Raw genomic sequence first — 15,521 nt, forward strand, 5'->3', positions numbered from 1 at the left:
AATTTCCCAAAGACATGCAACTAGGAAGCAGCAAGTCTAGAAACAGATTGCTGTGCTTCCTTCTCACCAATGCACTGTTCTTTCTTCTTTGTATTTTCCAAGCTTTTGGCAATGAATTGCGTGTCACTTTCATAATCATGAAAAGTCCTACAAGGGACAGATTTTTTAAAAGATTCCTTCCGCTCTGGTGTTCTGTGCTTCTCTGGTTCTCAGAGCGTCATCCTGCACGGCCTCCACCCCATGTCCTCACAGGCACTGGCCTCACTGCCCCCACCCCCACACCAGCTGTTGCTGGGGCAAGACATCCAATGTCTTGCTGAAGTCTGCTCAAAATGTCCCTGGTGAGCTTCTGGCCCCTGGGGAAGTTCAGGGGGGCAGGTCTGGAGAAGGGGAAGTGGGAAGGGATGTGAAACTTGGCCACAGCCTGGCGCCACTCCTGCTGGGCAGCCCACAGGGTCCCTGGGCAGAGGGCAGGAGCATCCAGTTGGAGTTGACAACGGGAGGCAGGTGAGGCCAGAGTCCCAGAGGAAGGGGGCTGCGGAGTTCCGGGACCCAGGGGAGTTGGCCCAGTAGGCTGGGCAACTGAGGCAGGGAGGGAGGGAAATAACTGTGGCTGATTCTAGGACAGGGATGGGAGTGCAGTGCTGATCGGGAACCCAGAATGGGTGAGTGGAGGGAACTTAACTCCTTGAGCCGGGGCTTGAGGGAGGGTGAAAGGCGATGAGTTAGACCCAGCAACTGAAGGGTAAGACCAGGGTTCCTGGGTCCTGGCCCCCCAACACATAAGAAACCAGGAAAAGCCTGGGGTGCTAGAGCTGGCAGTGGGACCCAGCAGAGGGGACTGTGGGGGCAGCCAGTCTCCCGTGCTCAGGTGGATACTGAAAGGCGCAGAGCATGCAGAAGAGTGAGCAGGTGTCGTGTTGAGCGTTTGTGAATTCCTGTGCATATGCACAGCTCCGCCATCTGGGTGAGCCAGTGTTAATTAAACAAGGAGCAGGCGCTCAATACACATTTGTTCAATGAAATCGATCACCTGTGGGAGTGTATGAATGTGTGTGTCTGTGTGAGTGAGGGACAGAGTCTATTTGGGTATCAGTTGTGGGTCTAGGAGGGTTTAGTGGATTTCAGACTTTGCCTACTGTGTTTTGTAGGTGCATGTATGAGAGACTGTGTTTGTGTGAGTGCATGATGATGTGGGTGTGCTTGGTTACATGTGTGGATGTGTGTGAGTTTGTGGTTCTGTGTATATGTGTGGGGTCCCTGGCGCTGGATTGAGAGTGGACATTGAGAGCCCCTGAGGGTGCTTGTACACTGGGGGAGGGCTGTGCATATATCATTGTGTGCATGGGACTCAAGGGTGTGAGCTGGGTGTGAGTGTGATGTCCAGCCTGTCCAGGCCCTCCTGTGTCTCCACAGGGGCAACATGGAAGGCCCCCAGGGATGGCTGGTGGTCTGTGTGCTGGCCATATCCCTGGCCTCTATGGTGACCGAGGACGTGTGCCGAGCACCAGACGGGAAGAACGGGGCGGCAGGAAGACCCGGCAGACCAGGGCGGCCAGGCCTCAAGGGCGAGCAAGGGGAGCCTGGTAAGCACTCTCCCTCAGGACCTAGCCCCTTGGACATTGGCCTGGCCTGGCCTCCAGGGCGAAGGCTTGGGGTGGCACTGAGAATCAGGAGTCCGTCTGACCCCAATGTCCCATGAATCCTCTCCGGTTTGCACTTGGCCCCAGGGGCTAAGGGAGGCCTAGCCTTCTCCCTGGGCCATGTCCTCAGGCCTCTCCACTCCCTCTTTACTGCCTGGGGCCTCTTTCTTCGGCTTCACCTTCCTCCTCTGGAGAATGACTCCCTTTGCTCCCTTTGAGCAGAGAATGTGGAAGTTCTGGCAGCAATGCTGAGTGCTTGCTCACGGTTCTCTTAACAGAAAAACGAGGACCCAGAGTTTAGACTCAGGAGCCACTGCCTTGCTGTGTGACCTCAAGCAAGTTATCGGCCCTCTTTGAGCCTATGTGGCCTCATCTGTAAAATTGAGAAATAACGCTGCCTGGCACAGAGAGAGGGATCAAATAACTGCAACTGACCCTTCACTTCCTTCCAGCACCCCCAACACTGTCCCTGCTTCCCCCTCCCCAGCCCCTTTAGGCTTCAGAAACTCTCACATTCTAGAAGAAAGGCCAGGGGTGACGGAAAAGGGAGAAGGTCCTGACCAAAGCGGAAAGGGAGTCTCGTGGAATCCCCCTAGGCCTCTTAGTCCAAAGCAGACCAGAAGGATCACATAGACATTTGCAATAATTTGCATCCGGGTATCCTACATGTGGTCCCCGAACCTGAAGAAGTCAAGGTCAGTGCCCCCCAGAGGGGTATGGAGTCCTCAGCCTCGGGCAGGAGCACAGCAGAGCAGCCAGAGCGCCATGCATTTCCCAGAACCTGACACTTTCCCAAGTGCCTGTTCACACTTCTCTCCACTTTACAGATGGAGTGGAGGCACAGAGAGGTTGAGACACTTGTCCAGAGTCACACAGCTAGTCAGAATCGATGTCCTGAAGGCCCAGGTGCTTCCTTGCCTTTTATCCCATAGACTCAAGGGGTCCAGCTCTCTCCCTGAGGACTGGTAGGCATTGGATTCTGACTCCCAATCTGGTATTTCTCCCCACAGGGGCCCCTGGCATCAGAACAGGCATCCAAGGCCTTAAAGGGGACCAGGGGGAACCTGGGCCCTCTGGAAACCCTGGCAAGGTGGGCTACCCAGGGCCCAGTGGCCCCCTCGGGGACCGCGGCATCCCAGGAATTAAAGGTATCAAGGGCAACCCAGGAAACATCAAGGACCAGCCACGGCCGGCCTTCTCGGCCATTCGGAGGAACCCACCGATGGGGGGCAACGTGGTCATCTTCGACATGGTCATCACCAACCAGGAACAGCCGTACCAGAACCATTCGGGCCGATTCGTCTGTACTGTACCCGGCTACTACTACTTCACCTTCCAGGTGGTGTCCGAGCGGGAAATCTGCCTGTCCATTGTCTCCTCCTCAAGGGGCCAGGTCAGACGCTCCCTGGGCTTCTGTGACACCACCAACAAGGGGCTCTTCCAGGTGGTGTCAGGGGGCATGGTGCTTCAGCTGCAGCGGGGTGACCAGGTCTGGGTCGAAAAAGACCCCAGAAAGGGTAACATTTACCATGGTCTTGAGGCTGACAGCGTCTTCAGCGGCTTCCTCATCTTCCCGTCCACCTGAGCCAGGGAAGGATCCCCTCCCCCACCCACCTCTCTGGCTTCCATGCTCTGCTCTGTAAAATGGGGGCACTGTTGTTTCAACTGCTGAAGGGAGGGGCCTGGCTCCGAGAGCCCCAGGACTGGCTGCCCCCATGACACATGCTCTAAGAAGCTCATTTCTTAGAACTCTTTCTGGAATAAACATCTGTATCTGTGTCTGCCGAACTTGCGCTTTGGTTGCTACTTGGGGCATTGAGAGGGAGGCCTAAGAATGATAACGATCCAGTGTTTAAGAGGCAGGCCTGTCCTTAGTATTTTTATTATTATTTTTTGAGATGGAGTTTCACTCTTGTCACCCAGGCTGGAGTGCAATGGCGTGGTCTTTGGTCACTGCAACCTCCGCCTCCCTGGTTCAGGCGACTCTCCTGCCCCAGCCTCCCAAGTAACTGGGATTACAGGCACCTGCCACCATGCCCGGTGAATTTTCTGTATTTTTAGTAGAGAAGGAGTTTCACCATGTTGGCCAGGCTGGTCTCGAACTCCTGACCTCAAGTGATCTGCCAGCCTCGGCCTCCCAAAGTGCTGGGATTAGAGGTATGTGCCACCATGCCCAGCCCATTCTTAGTATTTCACATGATGTGTTTAGCAGGTCCTAGCAGCCTCATCTACCCAGGTTTGAATCCTGATGCCACCACTTATTAGATGTCTAATCATGTGCATGTTAACCGAGCTCTGAGATCTCAGTTTCCTTATCTGAGGAAAGTGGAACTGATGATAGCGCCTACCTCAAAGGGTCATTGGGAGGATTAAATAACTTAATATATGAAAATTGTAGAGCAGTGCTCGGTTTATAGTCAGGACTATGCAAGTTTTGCTATTATTATATTTTATTTAATCTTTATGACCAAGCTCTGGGTATGGTATGATGGCCCTACATTACAGATGATGAAACTGAGGCTGCAAGGAGTAGGCATCAATCAGCAAATCAGCATCTAAGGGGAGGATCTGGGGGCCAGTCACGGTGGCTCACACCTGTAATCCCAACACTTTGGGAGGCCAAGGCGAGCAGATCACTTGAGGTCAGGAGTTCGAGACCAGGCTGGCCAACATATGGTGAAACCCCATCTCTACTAAAAATACAAAAATTAGCTGGGCATGGTGGCGCACACCTGTAGTGGCACAGCTACTTGGGAAGCTGAGGCAGGACAATTGCTTGAATCAGGGAGGCAGAAGTTACAGTGAGCTGAGATCATGCCATTGCACTCCAGCCTGGGTGACAGAGCAAGACTCCATCTCTCAAAAAAAAAAAAAAAAAAAAAGTTGGGGGATGGCAAGGAGCTGAGATTTGAACCCAAGTGTTACTGATGCCCAAGCCTGTGTTTAACCACTACCCTCACCAGCCTCCCCGGCTTCTATGGAGCACTTGATGCATTACACAGGTGCTTTTCCAACCCTGTATTGGGAAGGCAGGGGCAGGAATCAGAGAGCCGAAGCAATTGGCCCAAGGCACTCAGCAGTGCCTCCTGAAGCCAGGTTTCCTAAGTCCAGCCCTGAGCTTCTACCTGGCAGGTGTGGAGACCGGGGCTGCTGCCTCTGCTGCCTGCTGGACATTCCGCCCAGGCTGGGGGCTGGGAGAGTCTTGACTCAGTGCATTCCAGGCCCCTACTTGTCTCTCTGGAAGCTACTACAAAGCAGCAAATCCCATCCTGTCCCTCGAACGTGGGAGAAATAAGGAGGCCAGGAGTTCAGATCTGAAAATGTCCAATGCCCTATGCAGTCTCTCAAAGGAAGCTGGGTTTATCTTTGTGCTGCACACACACATACACACACACACACGAGTTACGCCTTTCATACCCACAGACACACTCAGGGAGGCACGAGCCATCACACCACACAGCCCCTGCCTCAGACATACAAGTAACATCCATGAACCATCGCATGTTCTGTCTGTCTTCCGCAGGTGTCCCAGACACACTCCTGACACCCGGGGACACGCATCCTCCTCACTCCAGCGTGCATGAGCCTCAGAACGCCTGTGTTCTTACCCACACGGACCTCCCTACACACACACACAAACTCTCACAGGGCCAGCCTCAGAAATACAGGGGCTGCCCCTCCCATCCACTACTTGACACACAAATGGCCTCGTGGTCCTCAAGTGCACAACCTGAGTACCCACCTCTAAAATACAAGGCCCTCTCCTGGGACTGTCCCTGCTCTGCCGACAGCCTTTGGGGGTCGGGAAGAAGTGAGGGGGGCCCAGGGACAGGGAGAACCCTCCATCCACAGCCTCAGGGTAGCCCCTCAGCTCCCTTCTGGAGTCAGCTCGGCCCTGCTCTCCCCCCGCCTCACCCACTCAGAACACACACTGTTTAACCAGCGCCAGGAAAAGAGACAGGTCTTCGGGCACCTATGTGCTGGGCATTCCACAGCCATTGAGATATTTAATCCCAGCAGAATCGATGTGGACACTGAGGCTCAGAGAAAGCGGACATCCACCCAAGGACACACAGCCAGAAAGGGGAAGGGTCCTGGGGCTGAACCACGGCTGCCTGACCCCACAGGGTTAGGGCATGCAAAGAAAATGCCAGGGGTGGAGGCCCCTCAGCGGCAGTAGAGGCCAAACTAGATAAATGGGATGTGCAGGGAGTGCCCGGCCACCCCCTTACCCTAAATCCTACACATACCCCACCATCCACCCACTACACCGATGCAAAATCTCTGGCCCCTCCAGGAGGGGCATGAACTCAGCAGCCCAGAGTGGAGCCAAGTGGGCGGGGCACGGGAGGGCTGAGTGTGGGCCGAGGCTGCCACCTGCTGGACAAGCCAGACCCAGGCGCAGAGGAGGTGAAGAGGGAAGAGAGGAGCCCAGTGCCGTCAGGCTGGGTGGCCCCCAGCCCCTTAATGCATGTGTCCATCATTTCTTCTCATCCCAGGCTTCCACCCACCAGGGACTCCTAGGGCCAAGTGCGTTCATGCCCCTTAACTCACCCCACACTCTGCAGCCCCATGGCACAGGGTGGAGACACAGAAGGGGAGACTGAGACCCTGAGGGTTCTTCAGCGAGGCAGGGGCAGAGCTCTGAACACCTGCCCATGCCTGGCACCGGACAAGGCATCGCACGTGTGTTGTGCACCGAATCCCAGCCACTGGCCTGGAGCTGTCAGAAGTCCCCATGTTACAGAGGTGGAACCAATGGACACAGGTGTTAGGTATGGGGTCGAGGCTGAAGCCCTGCTACTGCCTGACAGCCCCTTCATCCCTAGAATCTCATGTGAGGAGAAGAGGGAGAGGGGAAAGGGCCTCTCAGCTCTGCTGGCCTGGTCCTGATGGGGAGCCCCTCACAAGCCATGTGGGCTCCAAGCCCAGAGGCAGGGCATGCCCAGGATGCAGGCAAGGAGGGTGGTGCTAGCAGGGAAGATGGAACCATCAGGGAAGACCAGGAGCCCCCAGCAAAGGAAGAGGCACCAATACTGAAAGCCGAGGCCCCCCCAGTAGACAGAAGGGAGGCCAGAGGGACCTGTGATTTGCTGAAGCCATCTGGTCCATGGAGTGACAGGGTTGGAAGGAGAAGCCAGGGTCCTGACTCTGTCGCTGGGGCAGCCCGTGCACCATAACAGCTGCCTGCCGCCAAAGCGGGTCCATCCGGGGGGTCCACCTCCAAGTGTGGCCACTGGGATGGGGCACATGGAAGTTTCTAGAACAAGGCTTGCAACTTGACAAGTGCATGTGAGGCTTGTTTCTGGGGGCAGCTTGAGCAGAGGGGTCAGAGCAAGGCTTTGGGCCCCAAGAGACCACTGAGTGTGTGACTTTGGCCAATGGCGTTCGTCCTCCTGAGCCTCAGTTTCCTCATCTGTAAAGGGGGATAATAACTTCCTCCTAGGGATTCTGGGAAAACTGAGTCTCAGGCACAGCAAATGCTAACACTGGTCATTAGATGGGATGAACCTGACGCTAGGGGACGTCTGTGCCCTGGGGGCTTGTGTTTACACACACACACCCACACACACACGCCCTCAACCAGTTGCTGGGGCAGGGGACGGTTCCTCATTTCGGACACTGACTGCCGGTGGGGGATGTGGGCAGGGGTATTGCTGTGGTCAGTCTGGCTCAGCAACCAAAAAAAGTGTCAAGTCAGGGAAAATTCTGGGAAAGGGGATGTGGGATTGGGGGAGGGCACGAGAAGGGAGGGGGCCCAGCCCTGCTTTGGGCAATCCTTGCTCTGACCACTCTGACACCGTGTCCTCTTGTCTGGGAGAGGGGAAGCAGATCTGAGGACATCTCTGTGACCAGGCCAGAAACCGTCCACCCACAGGTGAGGCCCGGACCCCTGCCCAGGTATGGGCAGATGGCCATTTCCCCTACCTTCTGCCACCTTCCTGAAACGTGGTGCCAGGGGTAACTTGGTGTGTGAGGGGAAGGAAGCCTGGGCCCCGGGGCCTGGGCTGAAGAAGAGGCCTCACCATCCATCCATGGTGAGGCTCCTGGGGGAGGCAGGAAAGCGAGCTCCTGAGGGTTGAGGAGGAACGGGTCCTGGGGAATGAGAGGGTTGGGGGCAGGTGAGGGGCTGGCGGGGACAGCTCAGCTCTCTCCCTCCCAGTTCCTTCTCCGGGATGGACATGGGGCCCAGCTCCCTGCCCCACCTTGGGCTGAAGCTGCTGCTGCTCCTGCTGCTGCTGCCCCTCAGGGGCCAAGCCAACACAGGCTGCTACGGGATCCCAGGGATGCCCGGCCTGCCCGGGGCACCAGGGAAGGATGGGCATGATGGACTGCCGGGGCCCAAGGGGGAGCCAGGTGAGTCTGCTGGCCTGGTTTAGGGGTTTGGGTCTGGGGCAGGGATCAGAGTGTCTGTCTGGGGCTGACCAGGGGGTGGGGGACAGCAGGAAGTGCTTTCCCTTGCTGCCACGTCTGCCCCAGGGCAGAGTTGGACTCTCACGGTGGGTCTGGCTCCTCTATCCTCAGAGCCCAGGCTTCAGGCCCCCCCAGAGGTGACCTTGGGCCTGGCGCACCTCCATGCTCCTCCTCCTCCTCACTGAATTATAAGGAGGGAATGAGTGCCTGCCCCAAAGGTGGCCAGGAGGCTCACAGGACACGGTGCAGGGAAAGTCTGCTTGCCCTGCAACATGGGCACCTGGGGAAGCTGGGGCCCACACAGTGAATATATCCAATGCCAGGGTTCAAATCCCAGCCCCACTGATCCCGTCTATGTGAACCCGCACAAGTTTCTTAACCTCGCAGTGCCTCAGTTTCCTCATCTGTAAAACGAGGAGACGGTAGCACCTGCTTCACAGGGTTGCTGTGAGGATTAAGTTAACTTAAATATAAAACAGCCCTGAGCACCTGGGAAGTCTATACAGGTGTAGGCTATTGTATCATTGGTTTTATCAGAGATCTGTGCTCACCTCCCTCCTTAGGATTCTGGATAGTTGGAGGGGTGGGGAGCGAGAGGTCAGAATTGCAGCCAGAGAAACTTCTGTTGGAGGTCCACAGTCAATCCTTGGCATAAGAGAAGGGGGCTGAGGCTATGAATGGGTGACTGGGGCTGGGGCTGGAGCCCTGGGGAGTGTGAGTGCCTTGTCTGTGAGTGAGCTTGGCATGTCTGGGATGCTGGGCCTGCCTGGAGCCGGCCTGGGGTGACACCGAGCAGAGGTGATGGAGTGACAGACGCGGTGGAAGGGAGGGAGGCCAGCTGAGAGGAATGTCCTTAGGAGTGGTCCCACCATCATCTTCCCTCCTGGATAGATGGAATGACACCAACTTTCCAGAAGGAATTCTCCAATTCAGGGTGAGCTTAGGGTGAGCTCAGTGAGGTCTCCAGGTCTGCCATTTTCCAGGAGCTTGTACTGCACAGCTGTCTCTGGCCATCTCCCTGCCCAGGGTAGCTGATGGCCACCAGTGATTGAGCCCCCAAGTCCCAGGTGTGGTCTCAGTTTTAGGAATGATAAAACCGAGGCCACAATCCCTTGAAGAAGTGATTGACCCTCATTTTGCAAATGTCAAAGCTGGGGTTCAGAGAGATTGAGCAACTTGTCCAAAGTCACACAGTGGGATCCTGTCCAGCTCCCAAGTCCACATTCTCCACCACTGCCCTCGGCTGCCTCTCAAGCCCCCTCTCTATTGCTGTTTCCTGGCCCCCTCTCAATTGGTGGTTTGAAGACATCACGAAGGATGAGACGCTGCTCTGCTCAGCATCCCTGGAGCCTTCACGAGGACCAGACACTCCAGAGCACGCCTCCTACGGTGTGCCTGGCACTGTGCCTTCTCCCACTCCACCCTTTCAGGGACTCCCTCTTCTATTAGGCCCGTATCTCAACTGAGCAAACACAGGCTCAGGGAGGGAGGTCACCCTCCCAGGGTCACAGGTGGGAAGGCCAGGTCGGCTGGGTCCTGACCCCACACTCCTAATGCTGAGGCCTAACAAGTTCATAAGTCATGGAGGATCTGTCATAAATGGGTCTGCACAGACACCCAGCCCGATGGAAGTCAGAGGAGGGAAGGAAACATCAGGGCTGACGGGGATGGTCAAGGAGGGCTTCCTGGAAGAGGAAACTGGAGTCAGACCTTTAAAGATGGGTATGATTTAGATAAGGGGAGAAGAATCTCACAGAGGCTCAGATCATTGGGGCTGGAAGAGAGTGAGACCCTGGGATTCTCTAGACTTCAGTTAGAGACCTGATTGCACCTCAAACTGGCTGCATGGCCTTGGGCAAGTCTCTGACTCGGTTTCCTCATCGGTAACATGAGGGAAGTTGAACCAGGCCAGCTGTCATGGGGGCTGACGTGGGCTGAGTGGGGCTGGGGTGAGCTGGAGAGAGCAGGCCCTGTAGTGGGGCGGCTTCAATTTGGCTCCATCCAGTGGTTCCCATGTGCTAACCTGGGGAGTCCATCTCAGGAGTGGATATAGGTTTTGTGGGACTCTGAAGCTTATAAAATGTTGAGAGTCCTCTTTGTGAAAAATAATACAAACTGACAGATACGCTTGATTGCAGAGGGGAGAGTGGTCACAAAAATTCACACATGACAAAATTATATTGGAACCACACACACACACACAAAGTGTATATAAAACTGGTGAGGTCTACATAAGCTCTGTCAACTTCCTGGTTTTGACATTATACTTTAGTTATGCAAGTTGTGTCACTGAGGAAAACTGGGTGAAGAGTCCCTGTTCTTTTGGGGTTTTTTTCAACTTTCTTTGTCTCTATAATTATTTCAAAATAAAAAAGTTGAGAAAATTTAGAAATACAAACTTAGGCAAAAGGTCTTGAAGGGGCTGATGCAAGTGGACAGAGCCTGAAACTTAAGCTGCCTCTGACCAACCTTCTGATTTTTTTGTCAAGGAGCTCTGAGAATTTCAATTTCAAATGAGTTCTGAATTTGTTCATGTTGGGCTCCGGTTAAAAATTTTAAAAAACATTGTGCAGGCCAAACAAGATACCTGTGGCCACATGCCATCTGTCCGTGGGCTGACATTCATGGCATCTGAGATCCCACCCAGCTCTGAGCTCCCTACTTGCTCCATCACAAATGTGGAAACTGAGGCCAAGAGACAGGGAAGTGCCTTAGACAAGGTCAGAGGGCGGGTCGGTGGAGAAGCAGGACTTGAACCAGACTCTCTCTCCCTCCAGCCAAAGCCTGACTCCCTGCACCCTGCTCCTTGGGAGACAGCCCATCTGTGGGAATGAGATTCTAGAGACCAAACGCCAGCGCTGTGTTCCCTGGAAGACACCCTCAGGGTCCCTCCTCCCTGTCTCCCACCCTACCCTTTCTCTCTGCCTTTTCCATCTCCAGGAATCCCAGCCATTCCCGGGACCCGAGGACCCAAAGGGCAGAAGGGAGAACCCGGCACACCTGGCCATCCTGGGAAAAATGGCCCCATGGGACCCCCTGGGATGCCAGGGGTGCCTGGCCCCATGGGCATCCCTGGAGAGCCAGGCGAGGAGGGCAGATACAAGCAGAAGTACCAGTCAGTGTTCACGGTCACTCGGCAGACCCACCAGCCCCCTGCACCCAACAGCCTGATCAGATTCAATGCGGTCCTTACCAACCCGCAGGGAGATTATGACACGAGCACTGGCAAGTTCACCTGCAAAGTCCCCGGCCTCTACTACTTTGTCTACCACGCGTCGCATACAGCCAACCTGTGCGTGCTGCTGTACCGCGGCGGCGTCAAGGTGGTCACTTTCTGTGGCCACACGTCCCAAGCCAATCAGGTCAACTCGGGCGGTGTGCTGCTGAGGTTGCAGGTGGGCGAGGAGGTGTGGCTGGGTGTCAATGACTACTACAACATGGTGGGCATCCAGGGCTCCGACAGCGTCTTCTCCGGCTTCCTGCTCTTCCCCGACTAGGGCGGGCAGATGGGCTCGAGCCATCCACCTCCCTCAGCTTCCTGCATGGACTCACCTTACCGGCCAGTCTGCATCCTTGCCTAGACCATTCTCCCTGCCGGATGGACTCCTCCTCTAGGGAGCCCACCCTGGCCCACCCACCCCCAATCCACCCCACCACGTGGGTTCTCTCCTTCCTCTGAACTTCTTTAGGAGTCACTGCTTGTGTGGTTCCTGTGACACGTAACCAATACCTTCTGGTACTGCCATTCTTTTTTTTTTTTTTTTTTTTTTCCAAGTATTGGAAGGGGTAGGGAGATATATAAATAAATCATGAAATCAGTGCATATGCCTGGCTCAGATTCCTCATTGCTGATTCCTTGAACTTTGGATCTTTGACTTTGCATCAGCCATAGCAGTCCATGGGCTCTGGGCTCAAGGCATCTGGTTGGTGCTCAGGAAAGCTTGGCTGCCAGTGTTGGGGCACTCAGCACCATTTGGCCTGGTGGGAGAGAGATGTTCTAAGTGTGGTTACACGCTGCCAGAGGTCCCCAAGGGGTCATCCACTCTCACTTTTTTTTTTGGTGGGAGAGGCACTGCCATTATTAAAGGTATCCAAGCTCACAGGTAAATGGGAATCAGTTTGACTTCCCAGGCCTGTGCTGAACTTCAGGAGCATTTACCATGGGAGGGAACTGGGCTTGGGTAAGCCCAGTACAGACAAAGACAAGGTGTGCAATGAATCTGTGCTGAGTGAATAAGAAATTGGTGTGAATGAATGAATGCATAAGTGGGTAAGTGAATAACTAAAAGCAGAGTAAATGAATGAATGAATGAAATCATAATAACTAATATTTACTGAGCACTTAGTGTATGCCAGTCATTACTCTAAGCACTTTATACATATTAACTCATTTAATATTCATAATCATGCTCTGAGATGGGCATGAGGGGGAGAGAGAGAGAGAATTGGCCGCCCAGATGTCTGACTTGCCCCAAATAACTCACAGACTCTGGGACTCCCAGGAGATCTAAAGCCACTGCTGCCCACCAGCCTTCAAGTTTGGAGTGTAAGGTGGTTGGTGGTTGGACCCAGCCACCATGGTCCTTCTTGGAGGATGATGGAAGCCCACAATTTGATGTTTCAGCTACAAAAAGATCAAAAGTCTAACTTTCCTCTGCAGACTCCTGGTCCAATTCTCAGCACCCAGTCAGACTCGAGGCTTACTCTAGCCTGGGAGAACCTGGCCTGTCCTGGCTGTGATCACACCTTGGTTCCACAAAGCCCCATGGAGTCATGGAAGCACCAGCCAACTGAGGCGTGGGCTGTGAAGAGCAGTGGCTCAAGCTGAGTTCTACAACCACCTCTGTTCACTTTGGCTCCTCTGTTTGGGAAAGGGGCTGTGTCACAACTCCCTGCCTTTGCCCATGAAGTCCCTCCCACTCATGCAAATCATCCATCCACCTGGATAATATTCACTCAACTGTCAGGAGTCAACACAAACATCACCTCCTCCATGAAGCCTTCTCCGATTTACCTCTTGGGTCCCCACAGTGCCCTCCACAAATTTGGGCACAAATTCATGACTCCTTAGAGCCCAGGTTCCCAAATCAGGTGGTGAATAAAATTAACCTAAAGACTTACTTAAAACAAAATAAAACAAGCAAAACCAGATTTCTCAACTCCAGGCTGTTTCATAAAGGTCTGGGGAAGACCAGGCTGTAAATGAGTTGGCGGTTTGCAGGGGAATCTGATGCACACAGCCAACCAACTAGCTTTTGTGCACTTAGTCGCTTACAGATCTGCCTCCCCTCTAGACTGTGAGAATCATGGGGGAGGGCCCCTTCCATACACACCTGGCACATGACAGGAGCATGAAAAGTGTGTAAGATGGGAAGGAGGGAGAGAAAGACACACACATACATGCACACACACATATATGAATATATACACATGCATATAAAGACACATGTACAGACATACACACATATGCATACACACACACACCATACAAACACATACATACATACATACACATATACGCATACAAACACATACACACAAACACATACATACACATACAAATCACACACACATATGCATACATGCACACATATGTACGCACATACATACACATATATAGGCACATGCACAGACATACACACATATATGCATACACATACACACATTTATACACATATATACACAGACACATGCACAGACATCCACACATATACACATATAAAAATATACCTATACACACAGATATACACGTACACACATGTATACACATACACACACATACACATACGTACACATACACACATATACATGCATACAGTATCCGCACAACACATAGATATATGCATACACACAGAAACACACATACATGTATACGCATATACATGCACATATGTACACACATGCGTATACATGCACACACATTGACACACACACAGACATCCACACATAGACATCCACACATCCACACGCATTCACAGACACACACAGAGACACACATACACACATAGACACTCATGCACATGTACACACAGATATACACACAGATGCATACACGCATACATACACATACATACATATACATGCACACATATACACACGCATACACATACAGAAATACACAGAGCGAGAGCAGCAGGCAGGGGCGGAGGAACCCCGGCGGTTCACTGAGTCCAGTGCCCCTGGCGGGGATGGCATGAAGGCCACGGCCATGGCATCCACTGTTCTCCGCCACCAACCTCTGAGCCGCCTGCCGGGCGAAGCCGTAAGTGATACGTCTTTCTTCTCATTTCTCTTTTGTTTAAAAAATCAATACACCGTTTATGTAGGTCACAGTGTCAGATCAGAAACCTGTACTTTGGAAATGACAATTTTTGTGCCATTTTTATTTTCCATAATTGTTTCCTTGTTGTTCGCTCTTCGTCAGGGGAGGCAAGCCTTTGAAAATGCCAGCTTGTCTGCTTTGCCGAGAGGAGGCGGGGGAGAGTTTTTAGTGGGGCAGGCAAGGAGGGGTGGACATGGGGCAGGAGCCAGGACAAGACACCCCAAGCTGCAAGGAACCCCTTTCCAACCACAGGAAGGTGAGGGCTGTAGGTTTCCTTTTCTACTCTTTGCAGAGATCAGGGATTTTCCACTCTCAATCAGAGATGCAAATCCAAAATTTTGTGGGTACAGAGACCAGCTGGCTCCCATCAGTGGGCCTCTCAGCTCCTGATCCCCAAGTCCAGGCCTCCTCTTAATCCAGGCCTGGCTTCTTTGCTCCTGGCTTCCAAGAATTCCATCTTCTCTTCATATAAGTAATACCGTTCCCATGTTTGCAGTGGGCGCCCACCAAGGGCTGGGCATTCAGCTGGCCCTGGACATGGCAGGGTGACCTCGCTGGCCCCCAAAACAGCCCCAGGAGATAGGAGTTCATGCCTCCCATTTCTACACGAGGAAACCAAGGCCAGCAAACATTCCTGAGGCCACGTAGTTAGCAAGACACAGAGCTGGGATTCAAACTGCCCAAGTCCATGCTCCTAACCCACCTCTGCTGCTTCCTGTTCTTAGCCTCACTGCTTCTACCCCAAATTCACATCCATCTTTTCCCATTGCCATTAGCCACCTAAGAATTAGACGCCCAGAGGCTGGGCACAGTGGCTCACGCCTATAATCTCAACACTTTGGTAGGCCGAGGCAGGCAGATCACTCGAGGTCAGGAGTTTGAGACCAGCCTGACCAACATGGTGAAACCCTGTCTCTACTTAAAAAAATACAAAAATTAGCTGGGCGTGGTGGCATGCACCTGTAGTCCCAGCTACTTGGGAGGCTGAGACAGGAGAATTGCTTGAACTCGGGAGGCAGAGGCTCCAGTGAGCTGAGATCACACCACTGCACTCCAGTCTGAGCAATAGACTGAGACTCCATCTCAAGGGAAAAAAAAAAAAAGAGAGAGAGAGAATTAGAGGCCCAGGACCACTTGGCTTT

General features: G+C 53.4%; 2 protein-coding genes across 5 annotated transcripts; both read left to right on the plus strand.

Moving 5' to 3' along the window:
* The first annotated feature begins 316 nt into the window (after nucleotides 1-316).
* On the plus strand, nucleotides 317-3,431 carry C1QA (complement C1q A chain). Of its 3 annotated transcripts, none has more exons than XM_010364354.2 (3): nucleotides 317-507; nucleotides 1,417-1,586; nucleotides 2,654-3,431. In XM_010364354.2, the coding sequence occupies exons 2-3, from the start codon at nucleotides 1,424-1,426 to the stop codon at nucleotides 3,226-3,228; spliced, it is 738 nt and encodes a 245-aa protein (XP_010362656.1). In that variant the 5' UTR covers nucleotides 317-507; nucleotides 1,417-1,423; the 3' UTR covers nucleotides 3,229-3,431. The 3 variants fall into 3 exon arrangements, with proteins under 3 accessions (XP_010362656.1, XP_030768978.1, XP_030768976.1); XM_030913118.1 differs by lacking the exon at nucleotides 317-507 and adding an exon at nucleotides 572-665; XM_030913116.1 differs by lacking the exon at nucleotides 317-507 and adding an exon at nucleotides 946-967.
* Nucleotides 3,432-7,400: 3,969 nt separating this feature from the next.
* On the plus strand, nucleotides 7,401-11,882 carry C1QC (complement C1q C chain). 2 transcript variants are annotated; one of them, XM_010364355.2, is made up of 3 exons: nucleotides 7,401-7,521; nucleotides 7,807-8,000; nucleotides 10,998-11,882. In XM_010364355.2, exons 2-3 carry the CDS (start codon nucleotides 7,820-7,822, stop codon nucleotides 11,552-11,554), a joined length of 738 nt encoding a protein of 245 aa, XP_010362657.1. In that variant the 5' UTR covers nucleotides 7,401-7,521; nucleotides 7,807-7,819; the 3' UTR covers nucleotides 11,555-11,882. The 2 variants fall into 2 exon arrangements, with proteins under 2 accessions (XP_010362657.1, XP_030768979.1); XM_030913119.1 differs by lacking the exon at nucleotides 7,807-8,000 and having other exon boundaries at nucleotides 7,429-7,521.
* Nucleotides 11,883-15,521: the final 3,639 nt, after the last annotated feature.

The sequence above is a fragment of the Rhinopithecus roxellana genome, chromosome 12, assembly GCF_007565055.1.
Source record: "Rhinopithecus roxellana isolate Shanxi Qingling chromosome 12, ASM756505v1, whole genome shotgun sequence".
Classification (NCBI taxonomy): domain Eukaryota; kingdom Metazoa; phylum Chordata; class Mammalia; order Primates; family Cercopithecidae; genus Rhinopithecus; species Rhinopithecus roxellana.